This window comes from Camelus ferus, chromosome 8 (genome assembly GCF_009834535.1).
Source record: "Camelus ferus isolate YT-003-E chromosome 8, BCGSAC_Cfer_1.0, whole genome shotgun sequence".
NCBI classification, from domain to species: Eukaryota; Metazoa; Chordata; class Mammalia; order Artiodactyla; family Camelidae; genus Camelus; species Camelus ferus.
The window spans coordinates 28,574,528-28,585,454 of NC_045703.1; the positions used below are offsets into that span (position 1 = coordinate 28,574,528).

The 10,927-nt window shown below is 38.1% G+C and overlaps 1 protein-coding gene across 2 annotated transcripts in view; it reads right to left on the reverse strand.

Annotated features, from left to right (window-relative positions):
• Positions 1 to 10,697, reverse strand: part of PDSS2 (decaprenyl diphosphate synthase subunit 2) — a 186,409-nt gene extending 175,712 nt beyond the window's left edge. The window contains exon 1 of one of the 2 annotated variants that reach the window (XM_032484631.1): positions 9,667 to 10,697. In XM_032484631.1, coding sequence (XP_032340522.1) covers positions 9,667 to 9,962 — 296 coding nt within the window. In that variant the 5' untranslated portion in view covers positions 9,963 to 10,697. The remainder of the gene's footprint in view (positions 1 to 9,666) is intronic. The other variant, XM_006187429.3, reaches the window with a different exon arrangement.
• Between the last annotated feature and the right edge of the window lie 230 nt (positions 10,698 to 10,927).

Genomic DNA, 10,927 nt, shown 5'->3' on the forward strand with positions numbered 1-10,927 from the left:
ATCTCAGGTTTCCTTGTGAGAAGCAGAAATCCCTGTCTATATTTAATCAGTCAGACTTAAGAACTCAAATCAACAGCCATCCCACTAAGATCTGTTTTGATTTAAGTAACCAAAAGCGAACAAACTCCAGGTCTAGGGAACAGAGACCTGTCTGAAACACTACAGTAGTGAGTTGTGGCCTCTCACCCAAATCTGAGGCCCACAGTTCTCGAATGAAGAGGAGGCTAAATCCCTTGTGAAAGATTTTTTTTTTCCCAAATGCATCTTTTGCCGTTACCCAGGTAATCAAGAGCTGGCAAAAGGAAAATGCCCAGCCCTCTTGAGGATTATTACCTACTAGCTCTGAATTAACATTAATTAGTAGGAATTAAGAATACCACTGGTCCTATTACTAAAGTATAACTTTTCTTAGGTCTTTAGAATGCCCAGCTGTTCGACAAGGTCTTTCCACATTGTCCAGTCAGAACTCGCACACCTCCCAGCTCTGGGAGAACTCTGAGAATTGTACAGCTCACAGCGCCAAAGCCTCACGGAGTTTCATCCTGTGTGCGGCTTAGCATTCAACAAACTCAAGTGTGCACCTTCGATTTCTGGAGACTTTTTCCACAAACTCTATCCTCTTCTGTATTCTGTCCCACAGTTTCCAGCTGTCTCAGCCTCCCCCAAGTCTGATCTGTCTCCTCAACTCAGCAGTACCTGCATTCTCTGCTCAAGTTCCCCCTCTCTGTGCTGCTATTTGAAAAGTACGTCTCAGCAGAAAGTCAGAGTGATCATAGCTCTCACCTCATTTGTTTTCTCACTCATAGGAATCACAACCTTGTGCTGCCTGTATTCCAAGCAGAATGTAGTTGTTTCATACATTTCATCCAGTTTTCTATTTGTTTACAGCATTTGTTACTCTATCTTAGCAGAAGCAGACAGTTCCAATCTATCCTTTTTGCTTCATCCCATCCCATGTTCAGCACACACCAAACAACTACTTTCCTACACTTTGCTAAGCAACTCCTTGCGGCTTAACTTCTTTCCCTGCCTTGGTCATTTCCTTCTCATCCAATATGACCCAACTCATATGCCACCTCAACTTTGGAAGTCTTCAGTTTTCTCTAGAGAGGTTTTTTTCCTTCTTCTCTGTCTCTACAGCATACTGTTCACACATACCACAGCATTTATCTCAACAAACTCTATTTGCATGTCTCCCCACTAAAATGAAATTCTAATAATAATGATAATTGCTAACATGTGGCTACTTTCTATGTTCCAGGTACTATTCTAAGTATTTTACCTATATTTGCCCATGTACTCTTCATAAAACCCTAAGATATAGGAACTATCATTATCCTCATTTTACAAATGAAGAAACTAAGGCACAGAGAGGTTAAGTAAACTGCCTGAGATCACATAGCTTGGTAGTGGTAGAGCCAAGACATGAATCTAAACAGTCTGACTCCAGAGCTCATGCTCACTATACTGCCTCTTATGAATTCTTGAGGGGCAGCAACTATGTCTTATTCTTGTTTGTATATCCATGCCCAGAGCACCTCAAATATTTGTGGAATGAATTAAAATTTATAATTTTCTCCTAGTCATCCAAGAAAAAGTCCTTTATAAGTAATGTAGGTTTTCAGTACAGTAATTACAGAACTCAATCTAGAAAGGCTCTTTCATAAACATGGAAGAGGCTAAAATTAAATTTCTAATAATAAATTCAAAGAGCTCTGAAGAATTTTACCATGCAGAAAAGACTAACAGTTTTTTTTAGGTAGCTAAGTAACTGTAGTGAACTCAGTCAGGAACAAAAAGTCTCTACCAAGGAATCAATACCCTCTAAGAGAGAGGCTAAATGTCATAATTTGTCTCCAATAAATGCACACTAAATTGATCCCATCTATCTAAACCTGAAATAGAGATCAGAGTGTTCTGAAGGCAAAAGTAAAAAGAATATTTAAGCAAAAATGTCATCCTAAGAGCCAAATCTGTCAAGAGTAATGAATGAAAACAAAGCCACACTGCTCAATGAAATCAGCTCTGCTAAACAATAACAAAAATTTAACCAATTCTGCATGGAAAAAAAGTACTAGTCATCACCTTTTAAACAATTAAGTATCCTTCATGTGTTTATTAAAAGCATTTAAGTTCGTGACAGTAGATAATATATGCAGTGAATTTATAAAAGCTAAATGTGATAAAGTAATATGATTTACAGAAATTTAAGTGATTAAAAATAAAAACATATATTATGCACAAGTGGATAATGAGATTTAATTAGCAAGGCAGTAATGGACTATAGGGTACAAGTTAAACTGGAAGAAAGAGGAGACTGATGCACTGTTACCACCTTCAACCTCTCCCATACTACCACTCCACATCATATGCCTGGACCTCTACTCTATCCTATATACCACTGTCCATCTTGGACAGGTCCACAATCTCTCACCCAAAGTCCTTGAAACCAAATGTCTTCCAGAATTCACAATTTTTCTGATTCTAGGAAGGTTCAATTTACCCAGCACTCCAGAAATATCTGGGGCAGCACCCGGTAATCAAACACATTAGTATTTATGTAGCAAAATGCAAGAATATTCATATTAGGTAGGATAAGGAAAAACTATAAATGATCTCACATCAGTTCAGGTCAGATTTATGAGACTGAGAAAACATTTTTTTCTGAGCTTTCAAGACTTTTAAATAGTACGAAAAGGACCATAGATTTGTATCATTCAATGTGCACTTTTCCTGCTTGAGAAGTGATGATGGCTCCCTTACCTGCCATGTTCAGTTTTAACAATAATTTCTATACTAGTCTAGAATTGGCAACACCTTTGGAAATCATTAAAACTTTTTAGTTCATTGGTTAGGAAACTAAAGCCCAGAGAGCTGGAATAACTTGCCTCGGGTCACACTGTTACCTACTGACAGAGATGAAACTAGAACACACAGGTCTCCCATCTGCTAGGCTTACTTACTGTTCATTCATTCATTCATTCATCCAACCATTCATTCTCTCTCCATTTGAAATTATTTTTTAGCTTTTCAAAATTATGAAATTTCAAAATTTTTCTCACAGAAAGTTGCAAAAATAGTCCAGTCTTCCCTCAATATCCACAGGAGGATTGGTTCCAGGCCCTCCTGAAGATACAAAAAATCGTGTCGTTCAAGTCTCCTATATAAAATGGCATAGTATTTGCATATAACCTACATCCTCTTTTACACTTTAAATCATCTCTAGATTACTTCTAATACCTAATACAATGTAAAGTCATGTAAACAGTAGTTAATACAGTGTAAATGTCATGTAAACAGTAGTAAATATAATGTAGATATTCTATAAATAGTTGAATGGCTTGGTAAATTCAAGTTTTGGTTCTGGGAACTTTCTGGAATTTCCCTCCATCCCGAACATTCCCAATCTGTGGTTGGTTGAATCGATCTGTGGTTGGTTGAAACGCAGATGTAGAATTCACAGATAAGAAGGACAGATTGTATAGAGTCCTATGCATCCTTCATCCAGCTTCTCCTGATATATAGCTGTAGTATAAAATTATCAAAACCTAAAAATTAATACTAGTATATTAGTGTTAACAAAACTATAGGTCTTATTCCATTTTCAGCATTTTGTTTAAACCTGAATTCATTTATGTGTATGTATACACAGTTCTATGCAACTTTATCCCATGTAGAGGTTCATATAACTACCATCACAATCAAGATACTGAACTGTTCCATGGTCACAAAATATCCCTTTGTATTTACACTCCTCCCTGCTCCCCACACTGTCCCAGACTTAGCAACACTAATCTGTTTTCCATCTCTGTAGTTTTGTCATTTTGAAAATGTTGTATAAATGGAATCATACAGCATATAAACTTTTGAAATTGACTTTTTCCTTAGTTGTGCTAAAATACACATAAAATTTACAATTTTAACCACTTTGAAGCATACAGTTCAACAGTGTAAAGTATATTTACATTATAGTTCATTTCTTTTCATTGTTAAGTAGTATTCCATTGTACAGATGTACCATGATTTGTTCAACAATGAATGATATGTGGGTTGTTTCCATTTTTGGCTATTACAAATAAGGCTGCTATATGCATTCACACATAGGTTTTGATGTGAGTTTTTATTTCTCTGGGGTGAATGCTCACAAGTGTGATTGTTGGGTTGTATATGAAATGTATGTTTAATTTTATAAGAAATTGCTAGGCTGTGCTCCAGAGTGACTGTACCATTTTTATACTCCCATCAGCAATAAATGAGTAATCTAGTTTCTCTGCCTTTTAACTGTGATTTCATATTGTCAGTATTTTTTTATTTTAGCCATTCAAATAGGTATGTGGTGGTATCTTATCCTGGTTTTAATTTACATTTTTCTAACAGCTAAGCTGAACATCTTTTCATATGCTTACTTGCTACCTTTATAAGCTCTTTCTGCCCATTTTCTAATTGTATTGTTTGTTTTCTTACCATTGAGTTTAGAGAGTTCTTTACATATTCTGGATACAAGTCCTTCCACAGATAAGCAATCTGCAAATATTTTCTCCCAGTCTGTGGCTAATCTTTTCATCCTATTAACAAAGTCTTTGGTAGAGCAAAGTTTTTAATTTTGATGAAGTCCAATTATTGATTTTTTTTTCTTTTATGAACTGCATTTTTGGTTTCATGTCTCAGAACTGTTTACCTAGCCCTAGGTCTCAAAGATATTCTCCTATGTTTTCTTCTTAAGTTTTATAGTTTTACATTTCACATTTAATTCCATTTTACATTGATTTCACAATGACACATTTTACAAAGACCTTTTTAAAATATGGTGTGAGGTTTAGGTCCTGATTCATTTTCTTGTTGTAATAGTGCAATTGTTCCACCACCAATAGTGCAATAGTCTCAATTGTTGATGAGACTATTCTCCCTCCATTGAATTGCTTTTGAACTTTTGTCAAAAATCAGTTGTGTTGATTGTGTTGAGTTATTTCTTAGTTCTTTATTCTGTTCTATCCATCTATTCCTCTGCCAATACCACACTGTCCTGATCAATGACATTATGTATATTAGACTAAATATGAGGTAGAGTGATTCCTCCCATTTTCTTCTTTTTTTCCAACATTGTTTTAGCTATTCTAGCTCTGTTCATGCTACTAATTTTCTTTATTGTACTGCTTATTCTTGCTTTTAAGGTCCTCCTTATACCTAGTAAAAGTATGACAGCCTAGGTAAGAAAATAGTGTCATGAAGGAAAAAAATGTCATATATTACCACCACCCTAGAACACTACCTGTATAATTTCTATCCCTCTATCCTAATGACATCCCAATTTCTTCATAAAAGGTTCTCTACTATTGCAGGCCACTTTATTTTTTTTAAATTTTTTAAATTGAGGTATAGGTGATGTTCAATATTATATGTTTCAGGTATGCAACATAATGAATCACAATTTTTAAAGGTTATATTCCACTTACATCTATTATAAAATATTGGCTCTATTCCCTGTGTTATACAATATATCCTTGTAGTTTATCAGTAGTTTTTATCTCAATCCCCTGCCCCTATCTTCCCCCTCCCTCCTTCAGTCTCCCCACTGGTAACCACTAATTTGTTCTTTATATCTGAGTCTATTTCTTTTTTTGTTATATTCGCTAGTTTGTTTTATTTTTAGATTCCACATATAAGTGATATCACATAGTATTTATCTTTCCTGTGGCCACTTTAATATCTCTAAATGTAATAGCCAATATGTCTCTAGTACTCATTAGCCACAAATCATTTACTTCCTTCTGTTAAATATTTGTAAATATATTTGTGTCCAACACAATGTCTATTCTCAAGGGACACAGCCCATGTTGTAGAAGTCTTTATATTTCTCCATAAACTTTAATAAAATGAATTAGTTTATTGAGGTTTATTTATCTAATTGGAAATTACAACAGAGAGATACTAGAAAATCCAGAAGGACGAGGATAAAAAATTAGCTAATTGCTACATCTCAAGATTTTAAATTTAACCTCACTTCTCAGTTAAACTGTTATAAAAGTATACTTCAAAGCTGTTTTCCTTTTTCTTGATGAGATGGCTTAGGTAAAGACAAAGAAGGCAGTGAATAATGAATTATGGCAATTTCCTTTTTTTCCCCTCCTGTATGCCAAAGATATCACCATTTATCTAAATTTTAGGGCTATCAGTCGTAACTCATCCCTAACATACCATGTCTATTTATCCAAAAGGTAATATGACCTAAGGGATTAAAGTAATGATTTAAGCAAATAATAGAAATTCAAAATGTAAAATGGAACTGTAAAAAAATTTACCAAATCCAATTTCCTGGTGTCCTAACTATATCAACTATCTGGGGTCTCTGTGCCCTTTGGCTAGCATACTGAGAGGATCTCCCTCAGTTATCAAAGCTTTGCTGTCAAGATTTGAACAAAGTAAGGTGCAGCATATGTAATAATACAGCTGCTTAATCTATATTTTCAGCTATAATTTACAATAAGCACAATCTGCCTACCCTATGGATTAAGTGCCTGCTTCTTTGCTAAAATAAATAGATAAACAATACCCTCCCCAAGTTTTTTGTTCATTAGCTGCCCGTGCGTTTAGACTGTTTAAATAATATAAATAAATGTAATAAAACTACATGCAGATTAGCCATTTCCTTTCTTAGAAAATAAAGTAATTCATATATGCTACTACAACAATTTTGCTGAAACATTTATTTTGCTCCTCTCCAGTTCTTTCACTGTAATATGGGACTAGGCAGGCAGGATAGGCTACAATCAGGAAATCTTCAGAGCCACTAGTCTTACAAGCTCTCATTTAGTGTGTCTCTGGTGGCCTCAGAATGAATCTTCTCTAAGGCCACATTTGATGCTCTGACAACTAAGTAAATGAACTGCAATCCTCAGAAAATGCACATTAATAAGGCTGTTTTTAGCTCTGACCTTTTCACTTCAGTGTTTTATTATAGAGACTACAATATGCATATGCACAATGCAAAATGCAGTCCACCAGGGATTGGTTCCAGGAATCCCCATGGACACCAAAATCTGAGGACGCCTCATATAAAATGGTACAGTATTTGCGTAAAACCTATAGCACATTCTCCCCTATAGTTTAAATTATCTGTAGATTACTTACAATATCTAATACAATGTAAATTCTATGTAAATAGCTGTAAACACAATGCAAAAGATGTATAAGTAGTTGCCAGTGCACAGCAAATTCAAGTTTTGCTTTTTGGAACTTTCTGAAAATTGTTTTTCCTGAATTTTTTCCATACACAGTTGGTTCACTCCACAGATGTGGAACCCACAGATACAGAGGGCTGAATGTACTATACAACCCCCAAACTAACAGAAATCCACTATTCAATTAGGAAAAAATTGACACATTATGGTTCTAGTGTTGTGAGAACACAAAGTAACCTGAACTCAGATACCGCAAGTGAGAATGTAAACTGGTACAATCACTTTAGAAGACGATTTGGTATTATCTTCTAAAGCTGAACACATGCATACATGCCTTTATTCTCTCAAGACAAGTACACCAGGAGACGCATGCAGCATATTCACAACAGCACTTTCCACGACACCAAAAACTGTAAACAACCCAAATGCTGATTGAAAGAAGACTGTGGCATATACACACAATAGGATTTTTACAGACTAGTGAAAAGCTAATGAAGTACAGTTGAATACAACATGGATAAATCTTAGAAACAATGATAAATATAAAAAGCAAATCATAGCAGACCATATGCAATTAACTACTATATTTATAAATTTCAAAAGAGCAAAATTAAACACATTATTATTTAAGGAAAACTCATGTAATTTTAAAAAGAAAAAATAAACACAAAATTCCTATAGTGAGAGTCAGGGAGATGGAGCAATAAATACAGAAATAAAGCTTCAACAGAATTGATAAAGTGATAGTTCTTCAATTGGATGGTAAGATCATTTGTTTCATTATTAAGCTTTAAAACATTTATGTATGTGTGTTTTGAGTGTGTATCATCTAGAATCTCTGGAGAACTAATAGATACAGGTCAAGTTTAGCCTACTCTTAAAACAACATTCCTGATAACTGGGAATGATGCTAAGAAATAAAATCACTCTACAATTGCTGTTTGGTAACTTTTGTAGTAACAAAGAAATGGCAGGTGTCTCATAAAAAATTAAAGCAAGAGGATGGGCAAAGGAAGTGAAGGTGGCAACAAAAGGGCGAGGTGAGGGACCCTTGAAGGGATAGAAATATTCTGCATCTTGATTGTCAGTGTCAATATCCAGCTTGTGATATTGCACTATAGTTGTGCAAGATGTTACTACTGGGAGAAACTGGGTAAAGGGTACATTAGATCTCTCTGTAGTATTTCTTCCAACTGCATGTGAATCTCCAATTATCTCAAAATAAAAGTTTTTTAAAAAACATGAAAAAAAGATAATTTTTGTTCAGGGTTCTTCTACCCTGGTACTACTGACATTTTGGTGCAAATAATTCTTCTTTGAAGGAGGCTGTCCTGGACATTGTAAGATGTTTAACAGCATCCCTGGACTCTACTTACTAAATGCCAGTAGCAGGCCCCAGTTGTGACAACATCTCCAAATACTGCCAAATGTTCCCTAAGGGGCAAAACTGCCCCATTTGACAACCACCGCTCTAGTCATAAAAGCAAAGAACTGTGGAAATGTTCCCAGTTGAAGAGACATGACAACTAAATGCAGTACCTGATCCTAGGCTGGATCCTGTCCTAGAGAGGAAAGAACGCTATAAGAAACATTACTGGGTCAACTAACAAAAGTAGGGTATAAATAGTAAATTAAATTAAAGTACTGTATCAGTATTAAAAGTATGTTGATTGCTGTAATGTAGTTATGTAAAGAATATTCCTACGCTCCAGAAATACACAATGTAGTATTTAGGGGTAAAAGACCACGATATATGCAATCTACCCTCAAATGATTCAGAAAAAATATACAAGTGAATAGTATATGTATATCATAGGTGAATCTGATTAAAGGGTATACAAAAGTTGTGTTCTTTACACTACTTTTATTCTTGCAACGTTTCAGTATGTTTGAAATTATTTACGAATATAAAGGTGGAGTTTTTTTTAAGTGTAAGCAAAAGTTGTGGTCCTTACAGTCCTAATGGCAGGTTTCACAGTAGTAGCCCAGCATAAGTGATTAAAAAAAAATCTCAAGGGGAAAATGACTACTGATTGGATAAATTCCTACTTCAAGCCTGAGACATTCGTTGCAAAGAACTGTCTACTTTCGGCTTATCTCCCCCTCCCCATTCTTTATAGAGGTGACCTCTTGAATAATGCGGAACCGAAAATAAATCTATCCCACTTTTAAAAGACCATTTCTAGGAAGTGACTCAAACCCACATCCCCACTCTATTTCTCCACAAATCACTGAGGCATCTTAACCCTCAATAGTTAAGCAAAAACGCGAAAAGCGTACGTGTTCTCATTCTTCTTCTGCAAATGAAGGTAGACTGTTACAGGGAGTGGACTAGAGAAGACACAACATCGGATGTCTAGGAGGGCTGAAGAAAAGAAGAGGTAAAAAGAAACAGAGAGCCAGTTTGAGCGAGCCCGGAACGGTGTATCGGCCAGGAAAAGGGACCCGAGTGGGTGCAAGTGTGTCAAGGCGAGAGGGAGTAGCTCACCTGGCTGTGGTAAGCAGAGGGTGCTGAGTCCCCACCAGCTTCCGCACCTGCATAGCGATGTTGCTGAGTTCGTCGCTCAGCAGGCAGCGGAGGCTCATGAAGGACGTGGGGTAGCCCACGATCTTCTCCGCCTCTGACACCACTTGGTTCCAGTGGGCCGGGGATCTGGAAGACTGACCACGCCAGGAGACCACCGAGAAGATGGTGTCGAGGGACGGGGACCACCACAGGCGACGCGGTGGGGCAGAGGCCCCGAAATAACCGGGCAAGCGCAAAAGCAGCTGCCGAAGGCTCATAGTTTGAGTCTGGGGGTGTCAGGGACTAGAAGGTGTCCGGAGGTGGCGCGGGAACGAGCCAGGGGTAGATGAGGAACCTGCAGGAACTAGGAGGAAGCGGCGATTCCTGACCCTCCGAGGAGGGTGGGTTCCTGGAGCTGTGACCAGAAAAGAACTTTAACTGCAGCTTTCTGCAGCCCGGGTTAGACAGATAACAGCCCTAACTCAGCACTGCCCACGGCCATCTATGGCAGAAACCACGGCCAATGCCTAAATGGGGGACGCCATGTTGGAGGCTTGAAATGCGGCTTGCCGTAAAGACGGAGGCGGGCTGTTTAGCAAAGAATGTTTCCTACTTTACTGCACAGCCGTGAACGCACTGAAGGGGCGGGGCCTTGGAGGGGAACCGTGGAAGGCGATTTCGGGTGGAAAGCCTCAGCTCCTCCCACCTCCTCTTCCCGGTCTGCAAGGACGGAGGGCGGCAGCGATCCTGGTGTGGGCGCCGAGCTCCTCTGGGAAGCCTCTCGTAGCTGTCCGCCGCCAGCCTTGGATTGGTAGTGGACGGACGTGAGGGCTGCCTCTCGAACCATGGGGCTTCAGGAGCTGTGGGCTGCGGCTTCTTTACTGGGCGGGTGGGGCAAAAATCCGGACGTGAGGCTGAACTCCCGTGCCCTCAGCTCCCAACTGGACGAAAGGTGGCGTGGCCGGGCAGAAAGGTCCTCTCCCACCCCGCCCCGTCCCCCAGCCCGAGACTCTCCCTGTTCGGTTCCTGGCCTCGGTTACTCTGTGTACAGCTGAGGCAGGATCAATCGTGCCTCCCACGTGGGTGCGGAGTCCACCTCTAGAAGGAAGCTTCGCTCACCATCCAGGATCCAAAACTATCACTGACTCTAGTGCTTTCCAGTTATAGCTCAGGTATTAACTCATTTAATCCTTAAAACAACCCCATTAAGTAGATAATATTAGTATTCTCCATGATTCATATG